Here is a 22,818-nt window from a genome sequence, read left to right as displayed (position 1 = left end):
CCTACATCCAATACTACTTAATTTATTCAAAAAGATAGAAATGGAGGGAGAACTTCCAAATTCCTTCTAAGAAGCCAGCATCACTCTAATACCAAAGCCAAGATTTATCTACATGACACACAGTAATTGAAAGTACCAGACTGGCAGAACTAACCTTCTTGGATGTTTAACAGACATACTTTGAGGCCTATAATAATTTGGTCAGAGGGACATATTTGGTCAGAGGCTATGGGAGGGTGCCATCTCGGAAGTGGGTGTATAGTTGAATAAGATGGTTTGGGATGTTCTGTGTGATATACACACACACACACACAAAAAAAAAAAATCAACAAAATTTTTTAAATGTATTAGATTTGAGGAGGAAGCATGGAATTTTACATCATGCTAATCAGTAGAGGTGATAAACATTACCACTGAAATCTACCCAATGACTTAACAGACATATACAGGCACCAAGGATCTGAGTGCAATCAGTTATGACTAGTAATAATCAGATACATACAGATTAGAGATGCATGTGCCAACATCTCAGTATTAGTAGCAAAAACAATACATCTCGGTGTTAGTAACACAGAGCCCCTGGGAGCAGAGGACACATTCTAGTTCCAAGCTGCTGAAGACAGGCTCCACCCAGCCGCCTTGCAGCAGCAGCCTACTCCTGGCTCTACAAAGGCCTGTCCCAAGGGGAGTTGTGGGTTGAGGAGAGTTTCAGACAGTAAGGAGGAAGATCAGTCCAGGTCTGAACTTGAACAAAGATTAATGCTGACAGCACAGTTATGAGACTGTCAGAATTGAGAAAGACAGCTAAGACACTTCAGGCCAGATCCAAACTCTGCAGGACAAAGGACATGCAAGGTGGGATGAACTTTACAAAATCACAGAGGGCAGAATTGGTCTTTGAGGAGTTGCTAGTCTTTTGTTTAAGAGTTTGGTAAATATCTTGGTAGAGAAGTGGATGAAACCCAGGGTTCTCACAGCAGGAGCAGGTCATCTCTTCCCCCCAAACTGGCCCTGATCAGGAATATCTGACTGCTTAGTCACCTCACCTACTAGCCTGCCAGCTTGCCAACCTGCCAGTCCATCCTTCCTACTCACTCTCAAGATAACCATAATAATTCAACTGTAAACCTAAAAATTTACAGCCAATTTTGAAAGGGATGCAGCTTAGCTTAGAAAATTGATATTGAATGTCAATGCTGTCTTAATGCTTCTTCTAAGTATGTGGTTATTAAATAAATAATTTAAATAAAAAACGTTATGAAAAATGGCTAGGAAGATGTCTCCATGAGTAAGAATGCTTGCTCATAAACATGAGGACCTGAGTTTTAATCGCCAGCAGCAACATAAAAAAGTGGGTTTGGTTCTATACAGGTGCCTCAGCACTGTAAGGTGGAGGAGGCAAGAAGATCCCTGGGGTGTGCTGGCTTCCAGGCAAGTGCCAGGTTGAGTGACAGACAGTGATTGAAGTTAATAAAGAAAAGAGAATGCTAGAGCAGGATACTGAGCATCCTTCTATCCTCTGCTCATGCACCTGGGTGTGCAGCTGCACAAACACCTGCACATCTCCGCCCCCTCGCTCTCTCACACACACACATACATGCACATGCACACACACACACACTGTAAAGAAAAATCTAGTAATACTTGATAAATGAATAGTAGAAAAGATACGAGGATAATTTTTTTTCTGTTTTCTATTTTTAAATTTTTGTTTTTAATTTGTTTTTACTGAATTTTGTGTATTTCCTATGGAACATCTCAAACAATCTTGATTAAGACTTATACCCCTGTCCTTTCTGGCACCCTCCCACCCACCCCCATTGGAACCCATATACCCTGTCACCTGCATTAAGGCCCACTGTGTCAAGTCACTGTCCCCAGACATTTCCCAGTGCAAGCCCATCCACCAAGGTCTAGTCAGCCCATCTAGTCTCTTGTTTTAGGAAGATCAGCGCTTTCTTACCTAGCAGTAATCAACTGCCAATTTTTTTTCAGCTAAGACTGGCATCTGCTGTTTACTTCCCCAGTTCTATGCTGGGTTTTTGTCTGCCTGAGTTTGCATGGGACTTTTGTACGCTGACACCGCTGCCACAGAATCATATGGGCAGGGTCCCAGGAGCTTGTAGGACTCTGTTTCCATATGGTCATGCACCCATCCCCTGGTTCTTACAATCTTTCTGCCCCCTCTTTCTGGATGGTTCCTGAGCCCTGGGTAGGTGAATTTTAATATAGGAGTCCTGTCCAAAGACCAACATTCTGCAGACTTAATCATTATGCTTTGGCCATTTGTGACCTTTTGTGTTCCTGGCCCTCTGTTGCATGAGGGAGCTTCATTAATGAGAACTGAGAGATTCATTAGTGTCTTCTTTACCTCTGTGCTATGCTCTATGCGCCTTAGGTATAGAGGTTGTCTCTCATAGATGTGCCACTTAGGCCAGGGCAATTCACAGACAATGTCTATGTGTGACCAGTTGTGGAACTTGGTAATAGTCTCCAACTGGTGCAAAATAAGCTTCTTTGATGAGTGGTGACTGGAATATTTTTCTGTAAATATAAAGTTACATAATTTGCACATAGTAAGAAATTATATTAGTCTAGGGATGTGACAGTTTTCTCTACAATCTATGACCAGTCCAGCCATGTGTATTTGGTTATGTTTACAATACCACACTTGAGTTTCCTCCTACTGAGTGGGCTTTTAGTCCAATTAGGTAGCTGTTGACTGCCCCCAAGATTAAAAGTGCCTCTACTGCACCAATGTTGTATGCTGTGCTGGCCGTTGATGTAGTTATTTGGTCTTGAAGCTGGTGCTGGACCATTGATTGATATTTTCCCTTGGCACCTTCATGTGCTCTCCAAAGGTATGAGAGCTAGCCTTTAGGGGAAGTGGCTTCAGAAACCAGGATACTTCTGAAGTCACATACTGCTACAAACATAAATGTAGGAAATACAAAAAGAACAATAAGAATAAATTTACAAACGTTGAAATTAAGGAATGGTAGGACATCTCAAGGTTTAACAAAAAGCGGAACAGGACAGCTCAAAGAAGGCCTGCAAAGTGCTAGCAGAAACCACCTTCTATGAGAACAATAGGCTAGTCAACTCCACCACAGTGGGAACCAGGTTTCCATCAATCTTCTGACAGACTAAGTGCTTAAAAAATATTTACCACTCAGACACGGCTATGTGGCTCTATAATCTTTGGCAGCTGAGGCATATGGATTGTGAATTCAAGACCAGCATGGACTACACAGCAATATCCTATCTCCAAAAGCAAAACCCAAATAAGGTTAAAAACTAAATATTTTTATATTTGTTATGATCCAGTTCGGCTTTCTTCAGCCTATTCTCAATACCATGATTTTGTCAAAGAGTTTCATGAAACCCATGCTCACTGTCTTCATCATAACTTTGCAGATACCACACAGCCCTAGTATAGAAGGAAAGAGGGATAGCTGAGTATGAATTACTTTCAATGCACTAATCGTTACCTCTCCAAATGTACTGATCTCATCAATCTGGAAGGGTATATTCAAAGTCCTTGCCCTTGAAACTGTCCCCTTTAATTACTACTAAATGTTAAAGTGGAGTGCTAGAATGCTCTTTACAATCACCTATTTAAGTTGTGTCTCAGGTACTCTTAGACAACATGAATTCCTAAATGCCCTCCAAAAAATTAGAAAGGAAGAACCATCACTGACAGTGCTATGCAAGGTCTATTCTATAGGATCCCAGAAATGGTTTGACTTTTGACACTGTCACAGTCATTCCCCTTTGTTCTAGAGCAGCACATGTTTTTTTTTCCAGTGGTGAGTTACTCTCACCTCTCCTGCACCTCAGCTCAGTGGTTTGATAGGGTTGTAGATGTAGCTCTAGGACACAGTGTGTCCTTCTCCCTGGTCACAGAGAGCCAGTTAAGAAAAGTCATGCAAGACCTGAGACAGTTAACCCTGTTAACTAACAGTTAACCCATGTTTCTAGCCATAGTGATTAATTTGGAGCTGGCCACTTGGGTCAATGAGAGTTAGACCCAAAATTTTATTGCCATTATTAGAAAAACAAACTTGTTCTTTTCTGCTAGAAGTGCTAGCAGGAACGACAATGTGCAAGAGCAAACAGCCACAAGCCACAATGAACATGAAGCCAAAATAGATGCCAAATGAATCACAGAGAGAAGGGGATCAACTCCTAACTAAACCCGTTGTACCTGAAGCTGGATCTTCTATGTATTCTTCAGTTTCTATACCATAACATCCCACTTGTGCTTAAGCCAGGAGAACTGGATTATAAATTCCTGATGGAAAGATCCCTGGCTAATGCAAATTTCTAAGCAGATCTCACTTTAAGGATAAATTCAGTAAAGACATAGATTACTATATTAGTCACTTTTCTGTGGGTGTGATAGAAACACTGACCAAAGCAACTTACAGAATGAAGAGTTTATTTGAGCTTATGGTTCCAAAGGGGCAAGAGTCCACCATGGCGGGGAGGCCTGGTGGCTGAGGTAGCTGGAGGAGGAGTGGAAGCTAAGCTCTCACATCTTCGAGCAGGCACAGGAAACAAGAGAGTGACGAGATCTGGCAAGGCTTAAGAACTCTCTAAGCTACCTCCAGTGATTTGCTTTCTCCAGCATGGTCACACCTTCTAAGACCTCCCAAAACAGTGCCACCGACTGGGGACAAAATGTCCAAATACTTGGCACCTATGGAGGACACTCTCATTCAATCCACCACATGTCCCTCTTTTATTTACCAGCTGGTTTATTTTATGGTAAACATAATACAAAAATACTTCATGTGAAGTTTTTGCTTGGGAATTTCTACTTGCAATTGAGAACACTCAAGTGCAATCTCTCCTATGCCAAAATAACATAAGCAAACCTGGAAGATAAGCAGACTATGAAGGCTGCACTGAGGATAATCTGGGGTCTGATCAGCTTGTCTCAAACACTGTGAAGCCTGATTTATCCTCTGGCCCTGAACTTGCCATATGAAGCTGCTGATGCAAGGAAAATCCAGAATGAGAATGCGATGTTAGGAGATGACAACAGCCAGAATGCCTACTCAGGCACTTCTATTAAAAAAAGCAGGAATCGTTGGCTATTGCACTACAGCTGCAAGAAACTAAAGTATCAGACTCTACTTCATTGCAAACAGGATTGCGAGGATCACCGTGGCAAAAGGCACTGCTACTACAAACACCGTTATGGATAGGTGCCAGAAGATGAAAAGAATAGCCAGTTTGGGGGGTGGAAATTTTCAAGACCAATCCCTGAACTTCTAAGTTTGAAATAATCATTCTTTTAATTTGACACTTATAGTTGACAAACTACAAGTGTGGATACCTAATCTACTAGTAAAAAAATTCTATCTCTCCTATGTGAGTCTTTTGCGGTACAGGAAGGACCTTATCTTCCCAGATCTAAAACAGTACATAACACAAAGTAGCTGCTCAGAAAATATCAGCCACTACACCTGGAGAGACAGCTTAACAGTTAAGAGCACTGACCTCATTATTCTTGAAGAGGCCAGGGCTTGGTTCCCAGCATCCCCATGGTAGTTAACTGTCTTAACTTCAGTTCCACGTGATCTGACACCCTCTTCTGGCCTCCTTAGGCATTGTAGGCATGGGTGCACTTGCATCAGGAAAAAGATTCATACACATAAAATACAGATACATATATTTTTTTAAATAAGAAAGCCAGGTATGGTAGTGCATCACTGTGACCTCAGTACTAGGGAGGCAGGAGTTTTAGAGTTAAGCCAGCCTTGACTAAGTAGTGAGACCCTGTCTCAAATACAGAGAGAGACAGAGACAGAGACAGAGACAGAGAGACAGAGAGGAAAAGAAAGACTTAATGTATGGTGAAATTATCAAAATATTCAAAGACATCAATTTTCCCAAATTAGCCATGCCTGATCTTGCCTAGCTACCAAGATCAGATGAAATAGGAGGCATGTAGGGGGGCATGGCCATAGGCCCCAAGACATCATTCCTCTCATCAAAACACTCACCAGTTGACAAGGCCTCCTCCCGAACATCTCCCTCACCAGGCTGATGAATATTCCAGGATGTTTTGGGAAGTAAAGAAATTTCTTCAGGTGATGTTAATTTCACCATATCCATGTGACTGCTATTGAATTGGTACTGAGGGATGAAGCAGGTTTTGCCTTGTTTGAAAATGTCCTTGATGATCTCCTCCGTCTCAATTTCATCTTGCATGCTCAGAAAGATGGAAATTCTTCTGGAATTTTGATACTGACTGTGGGCAATCACCTAAATGGGAAATGATGGGCAACTATAACTTCCGAGATTGTACTTCGATAAATTAGATACTCTTCTTACCAACTTCTCCCTTTTCTCTCAGCCTTCTCCAAGCAAAGTGGCATAGCGAATTAGACAATGGTTAAGTCCTGATGCCTAGCTTTTAGTTCAGGAAGCAAGACTTGCATATATGACCCCTTTACCTCTGGTACATTAACTCTGGTAGGTATGGAAACTCATTAAAAAGTCATAAAAGAGACAAGTTGTCCATCATCAGAATCCCAGGACTTGATCCTCACGTATCCACTTTAGTAGTCTAGTCTTCTCACAGACTTCCTCCAGGGTCTTTGGCTTATTTTCTCTCTCAACTTTGGCTCTCAAAAACTTTATTTTTTCCCCTAAATTTTATCCAATGAAGCCCAACTCAAGCCCTCACTTTCCTTACCTCTGCAGAATCTTTACTACATTTGGAGTGAATACACAACACTTTACTCTGCCTGTGAAGTGTCTTGAGTCAATTCTTGACAGTTTATGTGTTGTTCTACAAGTAGGATTCTCAACCAGTCCCAAAGATCCCTGCAGATCGCTTAGCTTATCACCAACCCCATTCTGTTCAATGGAGTCTTCAAAAAATTCACTAAACTGGGAGGGGGTGGGGGGGCATGTTTCTGGAGCAAGAATCCATAGTTTGCTGAATCATTCATCAAGCAGAAAGGGGCTAGGTTTATTCATCATAAAATCTCGGGAACTTACCCAGACTCAGAAGTTGGCCCTTTACTTTTCCCCTACATTCCTTTTCTGTTTCCACCTATCCTCCAAGTTAGAAGAGCTTAATTCAAAAGCAGCTTACAAATGTGACTGGCAGAAAGAAAGAGATACAGGTACAGAAGGCCAAGTTAACCTTGGGTACAAACACAAAGGGAAAGAGAAATTAGGCAGAGCATATCAAACCAGGGCTAAAGAAGAAAGTTATCTCCTGTCTTCTGAAAAGCTGTAACAGCTGTCGTGAGGCCTGGCACAGGCAAAGCAAATGAAAAGCTGAAACCCAGATTTTGGGCAGGGCTGAAGCTCTGACACCCAGGTACTATATGAGCAAGTGTCTTTCTTAGTCTCTTTAAAGCAGAATATAGAAAGTCAAGAGCGGAATAAGCAGGAAGAGATACCAGATAAAATTCAGTGTGAGGCTGTGCCTATGGTTTTATCTTCCTCCAGTCCTAGTTACTTTCTATTTGTAAAGAAGTGAGAAGAAGGAAAATACATTAGAGCAGTGAGGGTTTAAAAAAAAAAAAAAGCAGAAATTTGACTAATTCCTATCAGAGGCAGGAGACAGTACAGTACTTCTAGCTAAAGCTGCACTAAAACACGGACACAGGACATGTGCAGAATCTATTCTTTGCTTAAATTTCCAACCAATGTCTACAAAAGGCAGAGGAAATCTTATCACTAATGCACTTTCATTCACAAATATGCACAGAAAATAAGGTCTGAGAGTGTCACTCATTGGTAGAAGGCTTGACTATCATGTACAAGGTGCCGGGTTTGATGCCCAGTACCCAGAGAAAACATAAATATGCATAGCCAATCAATGATTATCTAACAGTCTGAAACACTAAAACATAAAATGCATTTTTTAAAAGTAAAAATGGGAGAAAAAAATGACTCAGTGTAAAACATAATTCATAAAACAGAGACTATTTTTGAGATTCTAATTAGTTTTCTCAGATAAGCTAAAAACAATCATTGAATCTATAAAACATCAATAAACGCTAGGGAGAGGATGCAATTAGAGATGTAAGAAATAATCATTTGAAATTAAAAGTATGATTACCAAAAAGAAAACAATTAGGAGAAAGTCTTTCAGTAGCAGAAGAAAAATAGGAAAAAATGAGGACGAATGTTAAAAAGCATAAAAGTCAACCTAGAATTTTTATTATCCAATCAACAAGATTTCCAGAAAAACACTCAGGAAAACTAATAATCAGGCTATAATAGGTAAAGTCATCAGTCTCTAGCCTGGATGACTAGGTATTGAGCAGTGTAAGAAAAATACTTTAAACCTTGAAATTCAGATTATCAGCCAAATGTGAGATTAAATAATTTAATGTGCAAAATATGACAAAGTTTACCCAATCACATAGAACTGTCTTTAAAATAATTTAGCTGATGATATCCAGTAAGTTCAGTAGTAAAAGTATGGAAGAAAGACGACTGTGACATAAGAAACAGCCCTAACACAGGGGCAGGAACTCCAAGGCAGTGGCTGCAAGGACATATTTTAACAGACAAGGCAAAAAAATAACCTACTGACAGGTAAGTTGACTCTACTTTTGCCAAAAACAGAGGGTAGATTTTTAAAAAATGACTGAAAAAGCGAAGACCTAAATTCGGAACATGTTCCAAATATAAACAAATAAAATATGGTATGATTGTGAGCAGGTGTAGAGTAAAAGACACTTGAGACAACCCTCTTCTGGCCACACATAGCTAGTGATATAAAATCATTTGTGCTCTTCTTACATATTCAGTCAAAGAATTTGGTTTTGGCAGTGAATATGAGCTGTATAACAAAAATGCTATAAGTGGGGCTGGAGGAATGGCTCAGCATTAAGAGCACTGGCTGCTCTTGCAGAGGACCGCGGTTTGATTCCAATAACTCCAGGTTCAGGGGATCCGACGCCCTCCTCTGACGTCTTCTGGCACTGCACGACATGGTGCACCTACCTACATGAAGGCAATACACTCATACACATAAAAAAAAAATAAAGTTTATTTTTTAAAATGCTCTAAGTATTCTTTACTGGAATTTCAAACTTGGAAATGGGCCACAAATAACTGGTCAGCAGACTCATTATATACAGGACAGAATTCAAACACAACTTAGATATATAAAGGTGTCAGAAAGTAACAGAGAGAATGAAAGGTGAACAAAGGACCACTAATTTCCTCACCTTAATTAATGAGTCAAGGTATGTCATAAGGCTGAACTTCTTTTTCTAAATGATAAAAACGGCACTGTGGGCAGGCATGGTGGTGTAGCACTCAGTAGGCAGAGGCAGGTGGATCCTGCTGAGCTCCAGACCAGCCAGGGCTACACAGTGAGACCCTGTACTGTGCCAAAAAGAATTTGTTTTTAGTAGTTGTAAAACGATGCCACTGAATACCTTTATTAATATTCCCTATGGCAAAGCACAGGACTCATTACTATGTACTGATCCTTGGGGCCTGGATTCTCCTTTGGGTCACTGAATGAGTAGTGAATTATAATCAGTAATTTAAAATGAAAAGTAAAAGAAAACATTAGACTTGATGGCATATACTCAGTTGTGAAATACACTGTGTGAGTTGAGATCCAATAAAACATCACTGAGAATGAGTCTGCTTTCTTTCTCTATCTCCCTTTGAGGTCAGCTCTTAGCTGTCAGTATATTGCTGTCATATGTCTATCTCTATATTAGCTGCTATTCCTACCTGGGTTTTATTCATTGTAATCCTGTACAGTCATTATTTGAGAGGCTGAGACAGAAGGATTCCTTGAAACAGCCTGGACAGCATAGTGAGACTCCATTTGAAAAAAAAAAAAAATGACCAGAGAAACCAAACTGCTCTCACCTGTATTCACCTCCCATACCCTTCCACAGTATGCTCCAACCTCTGTGTTCCTTATGCTTAGTAAGATTGAGTACCATTATCCCAAACTCTAAATATTAGACTCATAGGTGATTAATACTCTCTAACCTCCATTCAGTAAGTTACCAAGCCTCTCCTTACCTCCTTTTACCCGCTTTTTCATTGTCCATTCTGTGGTTTACGTCTTTATTTACATTCATCTGAATATCACAACAGCCTCTTAATTCTCATGTAGTCATATCCTCTCTCCCTCCCCCACTTTTTCCCTTTCTTGCTCTTGCTTTCCTGCTTCTCTCCTTTCCCTGAAGGACATATCAAAAATACACAAACAGCTGGATCTGGATCTGGTGATACACACCTGCAATCCCAGACCTCAGAAAGCTGGGCAGGAGAACTGTCATTGTAAGGCCAGCCTAGGCTACATACTGAAACAATCTCAAAACAGAAAAAAAAAAAATGTCTGTAAAATACTGAATTACACCACTTTACACATCACTTTAACTCTCACATAGGCTCATACATGTTGTAACGGTTTTTAAAATAGCAGAACCAGTTTAAATCCAGATCTATGGCATTCCAAAGTCCATGGTAAAAACACCCTGTCCTATGCAGGTCACCAACCTCATTTTTCCCCTTACCTAACAAAATTCCTCCTGCACTGCAAAACATATCTCAAACACCCTTTGTGTCTTCTTGTCTGTTTTCTGATGTAGCTAAGGCAGGCCTCAAACTCCAAGCTATGAAGATGACCTCGAAGTCTCCAGGCTCCTATGGTACTTGTAAAATCTGAGTTCGAGTTAAAGGGTCACCGTGCAAGGCTCAAAACATGTTATAAAATGTTTTCTAATTCTCCTTCCCCCAGGTTATGTGTTCCACACCTAGAGTTTATCATACTGACTACATTACAATTCTCTCTCTCTCCCTCTCCCCACCCCCCACCCCCGTGTGTGTGAGGAGGACCCAGGCTACCAAGTACCACTGAGCTTTATCTCCAGCCCTACAATCTTTTTATTCATCTGTCTTGTCTGCTACATCCTCTGCTCCTTTAGGGGCAACAAGCACCTTTTCCACCCTACAATCCAACAGGCAGCAAATGCACTATTACTGTAAATCTGTGAACTAACTAAAGCTGAGACTAAGGGCAGAGTTCCACACCCCCCCCCCCCCCCCCCCCCCCCCCCCCGCACCGCTAAGCCAGCAGAACGCCTTTCCTCACAACTGGAAAGCCAATTCCCTTGGAATGAGCAAACTCGCACCCCTGAGCCTCCCTCGGGAGCCCCACCCTGACAGACATACCCCAGCCCCCGGTGCGGAGCCCACGCAGGACAGTCCTGGGCGGGTAAGTGGGCGCCCTGGGAGACCGTGTACGCATGCATGGGGGGCTGCGCCTGCGTAGATTCCCCGTTCCAGACTTCCCGGCACTTAGTCCCCGGCCTTACTCCCCGCAGCCGCTCACCTTCTGGGTAAGGAGGTGGGACTGACGCCGCCGCTCCTCAGCACTCATGGCCCGCAGACGCCGTTTCAGCTCGGCCCGCAGGCTTCGCTTGGCGCTGCTCACGGTCGCCATGGCCATCTCCGCCCCCGCGGCGCCGCCCGTCTGGCTCGCCTCCAAGTCCCGCTTCCGGGTCTGCGGCCACGCCCCCTGCGGGCGGCTCTGCTCCTCCTACTGTCGGTGCCTGTGGAAACCTAGCCTTTACCTCCAAGTGCCTTTCTCCCTTTATTGGTTCCTGGGCTGAAGGGTGATCCTTTAGGGGCCACTGATGCTGCAAATGGCAAGCTCTTCTTACAGCTGGATGTCCCGTCCCCTCCGGAGAACTCTGGACGCAAAGTCAACCACCCTGTTCATCATCTCTGAGTTCAACAATATTGACATTGTTGGAACTTGCTCTTCAAAGACAGATAACAGGACATTCGACTGATGGGGAGCAGAGAACAAAGTAACAGAGGGGAACTTTGCATCAGCCGTACACGTCCCATCCCCACACATCCATTTCCAGTGAATACCCAGTAATTAATTTTTAAAGGTTAATTTTTCAGAGCCGGGGAAATGACTTAGTGAGTAAAGTGCTTGCTACACAAGAATAAGGACCTGAGTTCGAATCGCCAGTGCTCTCGTAAAAAACCAGGTGCAAAAGCATACACCTGTCATTTCTGCACTGGGGAAGTGGAGACAAGAGAATCCCTAGAGTTTGCTGGGCAGCTACTCTTGCTAAATCAGTGATCTCCAGGTTCAGTGAGGGACCCTATCTCAAAAATAAGGTAGAGCATGATAAAGAAAGACATCTGACATTGACCTCTGACCTCCACATGCGTCTTCATACACACATGCACACAAGTTAATTTTTCAATGGATAAAGTTCTTAACCTTTTAAATAGTTGCTGGCTAGAACCTAAAGTTCTACAAGGTGGTATGCAATTGAATTTCATTTTTAAAGTTTGTGTAGAAGACTGGAAAGATGGTTCAATTGACCAAATATGCGCAGGGCAAGCATGGGGAACTGAGTTTGATCCCCAGAACTCATGTAAAAAAGCTGGCCATGGTGACATGCCCTTGTAATCCCAGCACTGGAGAGGCAGAGAAAGGCAAGCTCCTAGGGCTCACTGGCCAGCCAGCCTGGCTAAATCAATGAGACCTAAGCCAGTGAGAGACTGTCTCAAAAAACAAGGTGGGTACAACCTGAAGGAACAACACCTGAGGTAGTCCTTTAACCTCTACCCACATGGCTTCACATGCAAATGCACTCGTACAGGTGTGCACACACAGGACAACTATTACATACACAAAGTTAGTGTGGAAAACAAGCTTTAAGACTATGTAGCTCATGGACTTGGTGGCACTGAACTCCTTTTTCTGTTCCTCCCAGTGTGGCCATACTGAAAATGCTGTCTGCTTTTCTCATCTCTTGGATTGCTGTGTTGGGATGAGGAGCTGAACTCACCCTTATAGGGGCTGCCAGAACCAGGACAGGAGAAATGGGCCAGGAGAAAAAAAGTGTTTTTGACGTCTGCCTCTCACAGCAAGTCAACCCCAGGTGCACAAGAAAGTGAATTTTCCCTCGCAGCTACTGGATTAACTGCTGTTCCTAGGACTTTTTATATCTTCCACCTTGTCTGGGACCAGCTCACCTCTTCCACTATTTGTCGAGACAGAGAAACAAACATCTGGACTCTGCAAGCACTGAAGTCTGACTGTTGGTAAGTTCTCCCCAGCCAGTGGACTTAGGGCCTGGCCCTTCCTCTCTCTTATCAGTTTGAGGGCCCTTTGAATTGTTTGGAGTCTTAGTTAATTTATTTGAATTTCTGACATTTCTCTGAAAGGAAGAGTAGGTTTTTCATCTTTTGGGGGCTTCTGAACCATGGCGGGGTTTTTTTTAAACATTTGGCCTACTGCTGTTTGTTTCACAGGCTTTGCCTTTGGAGAATCTTCATTAGCGTATATTAGTGATGCATAATAATGAGTTTTATGACATTTTCATATATACAGTGTATTTTGATCTTAGTTATCCCCAGTTACCCTCTCTTGTCCCCTCTTCCTTTTCCGAACTACTTGTACTTTCATGTCTGGGCCTTTTTTGCTTTTAGTTTTGGATTTGGTTCTTGTGCACCAATGAGTTTAATTAAGGTACTTTATAGGCACATGGGCCACTTACCAAAGGCTATGCCACTGAAGACAACTCCCACCCCCAGCATGCTTTCACTAACCACAGGTCCTCAGGGATTAGTGAGGCTTCACCAAGCCTCTCCCTTTGGGGACCTGAATCAATGTGCAGTCTGGAGTAGGATGAATTACTTGGGCATCTAATCTTTGATGAACCTTATTTGGAGCAGGTCCTGCTTTTGTGAGCAACTCTGAATTCATCTGAACTTTTGGGATATCTACTGGTGTGACAGGGAAAATTGAATTCTATAGTTTTGTGTTGGTAACTAGTAAGGAAAGCATATAAGGTAAACAGAAACAAGGGTGTTTGGGAGATCTCTATCATAATTTGTGTAACTATGGAAAATATAAATTTTATGCTATCTTGGTGTCCTTTCAAGAAATTTCTAACTAACCAGACTTTAATGAACTCGTGATAATTTAAGAGTGCACTCTGAATTAATGTGCACTGGATTAATATGTGTCATTTTGTACCTAAAAGAGCATAGCCAAAAAAACTGACCCTGGAATTTCTGAAAATAACTGAGTAGCAAATCTGTGTGCTTCATTTTTGGAATTAAAAATTATCTTTATCTTAAAATATTTTGTTTATTATTTTATGTGTATGAGTAGTAGTTCTGCTGCAGGTAAGTGCACCCGTATTATGCAATTCCGGCAGAGTCAGAAGAGGGCATTAGATCCCCTGGAACTGGAGTTACAAATGGTTTTTAGCCTCCAAGTGGGTACTGAGATTGGAACCCGGGTCCTCTGCAAGAGCAGTCTGTACTCTTAACTGGTTAGCTATTTCTCCAGGCCCTTTATTATGTGTATGAATAAGTTTTGCCTGCATGTATAAAGTACACCTGTGTTGTGCAATACCCGTAGACAAGAAGAGGGTGTTAAATTATCTGTAACTGGAGTTACAGATGATTATAGGCCGATATGTAGGTGCTGGGAACTAAACCGGGGTCCTCTGCCAGAGAAGCCTGTGCTCTGAACTGCAGAGCCAGCTCTCTAGCCCCTCATTTTTTCAATTCTTAAAATGTATTGCATGATGAAATGATTCTCGGCTTGCCTAATTTAATGTGTGTGTGTGGATATTTTTAGGATGATTTATGAACTTAAAATTATAATCTTAATGTATAAGGGCTATTTCTTGTCTGCCTGATCTCTCTTCTTTTTTTCCCCTCTTTTATTGATAATCTTTTTTACTGATGAATCTTTTGAAAAACTGATTATTCAAGGTTCTTATCTTAGGCTAAAATGCAGGGATTTAATAAGAGTTAACAATAACCCTCCCTCCTCGTCGTCCCCATTTATAAATTGTCCCCATTTTCTCCATTTCTCCCTTGATAATACCAGTCTCCTATGGTCCCACCTTTCTTGAGCTCTTTCTTCCCCTTCATCCCCATAGTTCCTCCTATTTAAATACCCCCATTTTACCCATTTCTCCCTTAGGAACACCTGACTATACTGTTCTTCTCTCAGATTCCTTCTTTCCCTTTAGCTCTCTGGGTCCTTTCCCTTTTCCTGGTTCCTGCAGCTTCATCAGAATATGTAGTCACATATAAGGATTTGGTGTTGGGATCCACAAATGGGAAAACACATCATTTGTTTTACTGTGTTACTTCACTTGGTATAACAGTTTCTAGTTCCATCCATTTACCTGAAAAGTTCATGATTTCATCTTTCTTTACCACCAAGTAGGACTCCATTGTGTAAATGTACCACATTTTCATTATCCACTCATTAGTTGAGGGACATTTAGGTTGATTCCATCAGCAACAAACATGGATGTACAATTATCTCTCAACAGAGAGGGAGAGAAAGAGAAAAGATAAATAACACCTAGCTAGTGTTTAAAAGAAGGGGGTGGGGATCATATTAGTCCAAAAACCTACTGAAAAATTACACATACAGTAGCTCCACACGAGCCTGTGTAAGTAGCTAAAAGCTGCATAACAAGTAGCAGTGCCAGGCAGGAGAAACCTTCCTTTGCGTTGTTGGCCAGGGTGGTCCAAAAGACTCCTAAAGTTATACAACCTATTCCCACAGCTCTTGCTTGCCTCCCAGAACTTGAAAATAAGACCCTATTGTGAAGACAGGGCATACTTTGAACACAGGACTTGAAGCAATGGAGACTGACCTGGAAGCCTCCTCCCCTGAAAATTGGCTCTCATTGCTTTGGGGAGCACTGTGAAAACTGCTAAGGGAGAGCATCAACTGATGGTCCAACCATAGCTTCAGGACCTAATAAGCCACATCAATGACCAGCACAGCAAATGACATTGGTGCAGTAGTGGCACTTTCATCTTGGGGGTAAGCAACAGCTACCCAATTGGACTTAAAGCCCACTCGATGGGAGGAAATTCATGTGTGGTACTGTAAACAACAATACACACCACTGGAGAGGACATACATCTTAGAGAAAACCCTAAAACTGTCACATCCCTAGACAAATGTAATTCCTTACTATGTGCAAAATATGGATCCTTATATTTACAGACAAGTATGCCAGTCACCACTCATCAAAGAAGCTTTTTCTGCATCAGACAGAGACTATTATGGAATTCCACAACCTGTCACTCACAGACATTGTCTGTGAATTGCCCAAGCCTAAGTGGCACATTTACAATGCAACCTCTGCACCTAAAGCTCACAGAATATAGAACAAGGGGTAAAGAAGACACTAATGCATCTCTCACTTCTCATCAATGAAGCTTCCTCATGCAATGGGGGGGGGGGCAGGAACAAAAACAGTCACAAATGGCCAAAGTGTAGAGGGTAAGAGTTTGTCAAGTGTGGGTCCTTGGACAGGACTCCTATATTAACTTCCACCCACCCAGGGTTCAGGGACCATTGCAGAAGAGGGGGCAGAACGATTGTAAGAGCCAGGGAGGAGGTGCATAACCATATTGAAATGGAGTCCTACAAGCTCCTGGGTCCTTGCTCATATGAACCTACAGCAAAGATTTCGGCATGCACAAGACCGAGGCAAACTCAAGCAGACAGGACTATGGAAATGGGCATCAGGCCCCAATCTTAATCAAAGAATATTGGCTGCTGATTACTGCTGGGTAAAGAAGAGTTGATCTTCAAGGGAGGGACTCTCAATAGGCTGACTAGATCCCAGTGGATGAATTTTGCACTGAGGGACAGCTGGAGGGGGGAGATCTGTGGAAGAGTGCCAATGGGGAAGAGGATATATAGTTGATTAAGGCGTTCTGTATGAAATACACAAAAATTCAATAAAAATTTTAAGCCAAAAAAAAAAAAAAAGTTAACAATATAGGAGAGATTGGTGGGGCTGGACGCATGCCTGTCTGCTCCAGTGCTGTCTGTTCCTACACTGTTTTCCACCGTCATACAAACACATCAGAAGTGAAGCCCAAGCGGGGAGCAAAGATGGAGAATGATCACATTGACTTGAGTGGCAGGGTGCAATGACTGGGTAGTCAGTCCAAGACCAAGAGGCACACCCTGATGAATGAGCTGATGAAAGCCTACTGTGAGAGGCAGGGTTGCCAATGAGACAGATTATGTTTAGGTTTAATGGGCAATCAATTATGCAAACACAGAGAGTCTGGCAGCATAGCACAGGGAGTGCCTATCTAGCGTGAAGAAGGCCCTTGGTTTGACCATCAATACTGCAAAAGTAGTAGATAGCTTTGTCCAGTTAGGAAAAGCTTTGATTTTCTTGAGGAAAAGCATTTGCTTCATTTACTCCCAATCTTTGATAATACCAGTTCCACTCCATACTGTACATTTCCATCAAAGATGTCCTAGTGATACATGCAACCTTAAATGTGAAGCGCTTTATGGTTCTGAATCTCCTGAGAGCTCTGTGAGCTTACAGGTGAGGCTCATGATAGAGTCATAGATAGCCCTAGTTCCTCAATGTGTTCAGTCCTCTGAAATCCTTTGTCCCCCTATATATTTTTTTTAATTAATTTTTGTGCATTTTATACACTATATCTTAATCTTATTCAGAGCCCCTCCCTTACTTGCACCCTCCATAGCCTCCCCACCAGACCTCATGCATTCTGTCATACATGCCAAGACCTATGCTAAGTCTCTGTTCCTAAATGTCCCTTGGTGTGAGTTCCTCCACTGAAGCCTGGTCAGGGTACCTAGTGTCACTCCCCCAGAGAAGATCAACTCTCCCCTACCTGGCAGTGATTGATCTCCAATAGTTTCTCAGCTAAAGTTAGGATGCCCCACCCATTTCCCCAGTTCTATGCTGAGTTTTTGTCTGGTTTGTGCTTATATGGGTCTTGTGAATGCTGTCACCATTGCTGTAAGTTCATATGAGCAAGTTCCCAGAAGCCAAGTTCCTTGTTTCCTTGTGCTCATCCACTACCTCTGGCTCTTAGAATCTTTCCACCCCTTTTCTACAATGGTCCTTGAGCCCTGGGTAGCTGAGGTTTAATATAGGAGTCCTATCCAGGGGCATGCATGTCACAGTCTTCTATTCGCTACATTTTGGTCAGTTGTGGCTCCATGTGTTAATTGCCCTCTGCTGCATGAGGAAGCTTCCTGGTTATAGTTGAGAGATGCATTAATATTCTCTCTACCCTCTGTTCCACTATGTTCCATGAGCCTAAGGTATAGAGGTTCCATTGTAGATGTGTCACTTAGGGCTGGAAATCTCACTTATTCTCTACATTTGACCAGTTGTGGAATTCTTTAATAGCGTCTGTTGCAAAAGAGGCTTTTTTAATGAGTGCTGAGAGGTAAACTTGTCTGTAAATATGAGGATATATATTTAGAACATAGTAAGAAATTACATTTGTTTAGGAGTGTGACAGATGTAAGTTTTTCTCTAGGATCTCTGACCTCTCCAGTCATGTGTACTTGGCTATGTTTACATTACCACGAGGGGCTTGTGTCTACTGGGGACAGATCTAAAGTCCACCTCCCGACACACACGAGTTCACACCCATTGAACAGGCTTTAAGTTCAATTATATAACTGTTGATTACCCCCAGGATAAAAGTGCTACTACTGCACCACTCTAGTTTGCTGTGCTGATCGTTGGTGCAGTGATTAGTCTTTACAGCTGCGGTTGGACCATTGATTTATTTTCTCCCTTTGCAGCTTACATAGTATCCTCTGAAGGTATAAGAGCTTGTCTTCAGGTAGAAGGCTTCCAGGTCAGTTCCTGCCCCGTTGCTCCAAGTCCTATGTCTGAAGCATGTCCTGTCTTCAGTACTAGTCTTACCTTCCAGTTCTGGGAGGTAATCAAGGGCTGTGCCAATAGCCTGTGTTATTTGGGGAGTCTCTTGAACTGCCCTGACAACTCAAAGGGAGGACTCTCCTGTCTGGCACAGTGTTTCTTGTTATATAACATTCAGCAATACACTAACACACATGTACAGATATTGTCTGTGTATTTTTCAGTAGGCCTTTGATTTAATACATTTCCATCTGGTGTTTCATACCAGATAAGCATTATTTATATATCCTCTCTCACTGTCTAACCTTCCCTCCTCCCTCCCCAGTTAAAGTACCCGAACTTTGCCTATTTCCTCATTTCCCATGTGCACCACCAGGGGCTTGTATCTACTGCGGACAGATCTAGAGTCCACGTTTTCTTTTACTTCTTCCTTCCAAGTGCCTCTCCTACTCCCTAGGTACTTTTAAATTCTTTTTGTTTGTTTTAGTGGTGGGTAGGAGACAAGGTCTCATGTAGCCCAGACTGGCCTCAAGCTTGCTATGTAGCGGGCAGGAAAGATAACTAAGGAGCTTACTGCTTTTCCAGAAAACCTGGGTTTGGTTCCCAGCACCCACATAACAACCATCCCTAATTCTAGTTCCAGGACTTGCCATCCTCTTCTGTAGGCAAAGCGCTAGTGCACAGAAACATTTTTAAAAATCTTGCTCTATAGTCAAGGATAGCTTTGATTCCTGACTCTTCTGTCTCCACTTCCCACGTACTGGGTTCACAGGCATGTACCCCAAGCCTGGTCTCTTTCAGTATTCATTTTTGTGTTCACCAGAGCTATCTGTTGAAAATGAATACTTGGAAATGGATATAACAGGAAGTATGTGCACTACTACCTGGAACATATTTACATAAGAAAAGCGCAAAATCTGGTTTCACAACACAGCTACATCTTTAGTAATGTGACACATGGCTGTTGACACTTTTTATTTCGGTCTGTGACCTGAACTTTTAAGCTGTACTTCAGTGTGTGTCTTATTTACTTTTAGGAGGAAAATTCTTTTATGAACTTCAACTCTTACATCATTGCATACATAAAATTTAAATTAAAGCAAATTGTGGAACTAAACATAGTAAGAAAAGATTGATTACAGCACAAGAAAAGAAAACCAGAGCAAGGAAAATGAACAAGAAAAGGAAGGAAAAAAAGATAATGTAGTGTAGGAAACCAGGATGCCAGGCCCTAGGATGAGGTGAGCCTCATAGGTCCAGACTGCATTCTCTGCTAAAGGGAGGGGCGCTGAAAACAGTGGCTCTGATAATCCCTGCCTTGCAGAACACTGTTAGGCTGGCAGGAGGAAGCGGCCCGGTCATAAAAGCGCAGGCTCCCTGCTCTGTGGGAAAGCATCTTCGTCAACTCCTCGTCCTAAACAAATAACTGAGCTATCCCTGGCTAAGAGATTAGGCCAGGTTAAAGGTTTACTCCTGAGCTAAAAGCTAAAAGTTCACCGTGGTTTTAGCTCTAAGAAAGAAAACATTGTGGCCAATAAATTACTGGATGGGCATTGATAACCTTGAGTAAAAGTTTAAGAATCCTTCTGGCACCAACTAACAGACTAAATGTCCTGTTTCTTTGTACCCTAAATCTTTGTATGTGACTGTCGTATCACACGTGACTGCTAGTTCCTTGGGATGTATAAAAACCACCTGAATTCTAAAATAAATCGTCCTGTTGGGAAGACACAGGTCCCAGAGTTTGACTCTATCGCCGATCAGACCCTCTGCCCTGAAGCCAGCAGGTCTCCCACTAAGCAAAGCAAACCTGAGTCCCTACAATGTAGAACTCATCAAAATTCAAAAATTCTGTTCTATTTTTTCCCAAATATAAGTCATTTTTTTAATTTGTTGATTTTTTTGTGTGTGTATATCATACAGAACATCTCAAACAATCTTATTCATCTATATACCCACTTACCAAATGGCACCATCGCATAGCCCTCCCCCCGACTGGAGCCCATATACTCTGTCATCCCTGTTACTGTCCACTGTGTTGTAGGTACCCCCAGCCTTTACCCAGTGCTTGTCCATCTGCTGAATCTAGTCAAGCTGTGTAGAGAGCCTTGTTTTAGGAAGATCAGCTGTTCCTCATCTAGCAGCAATCAGTTGTCAACATTCCTTTAGATAAGATTGGGATCTGCGGTTCATTTTCCCTATTCTATCCTGGGTTACTGTCTGGGAGTATTTTGGGCCACCTTGGCCAATAACTCGAAGGTATTACCTGTCTGGCATTATTTCTTGTTATGTAGCTTCTAGCCAGACATATGGACCCCTTAAAAATTATATTGGCCCCTTTAATCTTTGGTTATGCTTTCCTTTTTGGTGTTTAAGACCCTACAATTGGCCCAGATAAACTAATTTATTTTTACTCTTAAGGTCGTTTGAGAATCTGTTCCTCAGGGGTCACATGGGCTTGGGAGGAGCCCCTGGCTCCTTTCTTTTACCAGTGGCTTCACTTGGAAGCATGGAAGAAATGTTTCCTCTGTATTGGCCCTCCTCTTTGTAGATTGGACACTGGTTCTAGTCCACTTGGTGGGGTCTCTATGGCCTCCATCAAGAAGACAGGTGACTCACCACACTTACAGGACATTTTGAGATGCTCATAGTCCTCTGGAACTTAGATGACCTAGGAAGGCAAGGAGCAAAAACTGTCCCTTATGTTCCTCTGACCAAATTACTATAGGCCTCAAAGTATGGCTGTTATGCATCCAAAAATGTTAGTTCCACCAGTCTGGTACTTTTAATTACCATGTGCCATGTAGATAATGCTTGGGAAAAAACCAAACGTTCTCAGATAAACCTTGCCTAGATGTATATTATGTTCTTTGATCTAGTTCTATGTATAAGTTGTCAGTAGGTTGTTGGACTAATATAGTTCCCCTCTGTTTTTTTTTTGAACTAGCTAGGCATTATTTATCTTTTGCATTGTCTAACCCTTCCATCATGGTTTCCCCATTTAAAGTGCCCCCATTTTTCCCATTTCTCCCTTAATAATACCCTTCTCCTATGGTCCCACCTCTCTTGACCTCCTTCTTTCCCTTTATTCCATGGGTTCCTTGTATAACCTTCCCTCCCCTCTCCCTTAAAATAACCCCAAATTTATCTGTATCTCCCTTATTAATGCCCATTTCCTACTGTTCTCTTTCAGATTCTTTCTTTTCCTTTACCTCCCTGGTTCCTTTTCATTATCCTGGTTCCTGTAGTTATTCTGGATACATACTCACTTTTATCAGGATTTGGTGCTAGGATCCACATATGAGGGAGAACATACCTCAGTTCTTTTGTGTGTGTGTGTGTGTGTGTGTGTGTGGTTTTTTTCTGTGCCTGTGTTACTTCACTTATTATAACAGTTTCTAGTTCCATCCATTTACCTGCAAATTTCATAATTTTGTCTTTACTGCTGAGTAAATCTCCATCATATAAATGAAACACATTTTTATTACCCACTAGTCCATTGAGGGACACTTAGGTTGCTTCCATGTCTTAGCTATTGTGAAAAGAGCAGCAACAAACATGGATGTACAAGTGTCTCTGCAATAGGATGAGTTCTTTGGGTATATGCCAAGGAGTGGTATAACTGGGTCAAATGGTACATTCATTTGTAGTTTTTTAAGAGTTCTCCGTACTGCTTTCCATAGGAGTTTAACAAGTTTTCAGTCCCACCTGCAGTGGATGAGCATTCCTCTTTCCCCACATCCTCTCCAACATTTGGTATCATTTGTTCTCTTGACCTCAGCCAGTCTGACTAGGGTAAAAGTTTTCAAACTAAAAAGTTTGCATTTCCCTAATTACCAGTGATGTTGAACACCTTTTAAGCAGCTTCTTAGCCATTTTTATTTCTTCTTTTGAGAACTCTCTGCTCAGTTCCTTAGCCCATCTTTTCATTGGGTTACTTCCTTTCTTGATTCTTTGTTTTTTGAGTTTGTTATATGTGGGGTCTCTCCCTCTCCTCGTGGATCATTGGCCACCATTCCACGAGGACAAAGGGAGCAAAAGCGATGAACGGGGTCAGGATGGCCAGTGAGCACTGACGGAAGAAAGCCCTTCCGGGGAGGCAGGTTCAGTTGTA

General features: G+C 42.2%; 1 protein-coding gene and 1 long non-coding RNA gene across 3 annotated transcripts in view; one reads left to right on the top strand and one right to left on the bottom strand.

Moving 5' to 3' along the window:
* The window catches only part of Mthfs (methenyltetrahydrofolate synthetase), a 51,591-nt gene extending 40,091 nt beyond the window's left edge, over positions 1-11,500 (bottom strand). The window contains exons 1-2 of one of the 2 annotated variants that reach the window (XM_008823380.2): positions 11,348-11,500; positions 6,015-6,276 (exon numbers count right to left, since the gene is read on the bottom strand). In XM_008823380.2, coding sequence (XP_008821602.1) covers positions 6,015-6,276; positions 11,348-11,464 — 379 coding nt within the window. In that variant the 5' untranslated portion in view covers positions 11,465-11,500. The other variant, XM_008823382.3, reaches the window with a different exon arrangement.
* Positions 11,092-22,818, top strand: part of LOC115068510 — a 16,567-nt gene continuing 4,840 nt past the window's right edge. Inside the window, exons 1-2 of the long non-coding RNA XR_003847860.1 lie at positions 11,092-11,230; positions 12,756-13,086. This is a non-coding gene — a long non-coding RNA (uncharacterized LOC115068510). The remainder of the gene's footprint in view (positions 11,231-12,755; positions 13,087-22,818) is intronic.

Source organism: Nannospalax galili, unplaced genomic scaffold (assembly GCF_000622305.1).
Source record: "Nannospalax galili isolate Female #2095 unplaced genomic scaffold, S.galili_v1.0 scaffold28, whole genome shotgun sequence".
In the NCBI taxonomy this organism is placed as follows: Eukaryota; Metazoa; Chordata; class Mammalia; order Rodentia; family Spalacidae; genus Nannospalax; species Nannospalax galili.
This window is presented reverse-complemented; position numbering and strand designations above follow the sequence as displayed.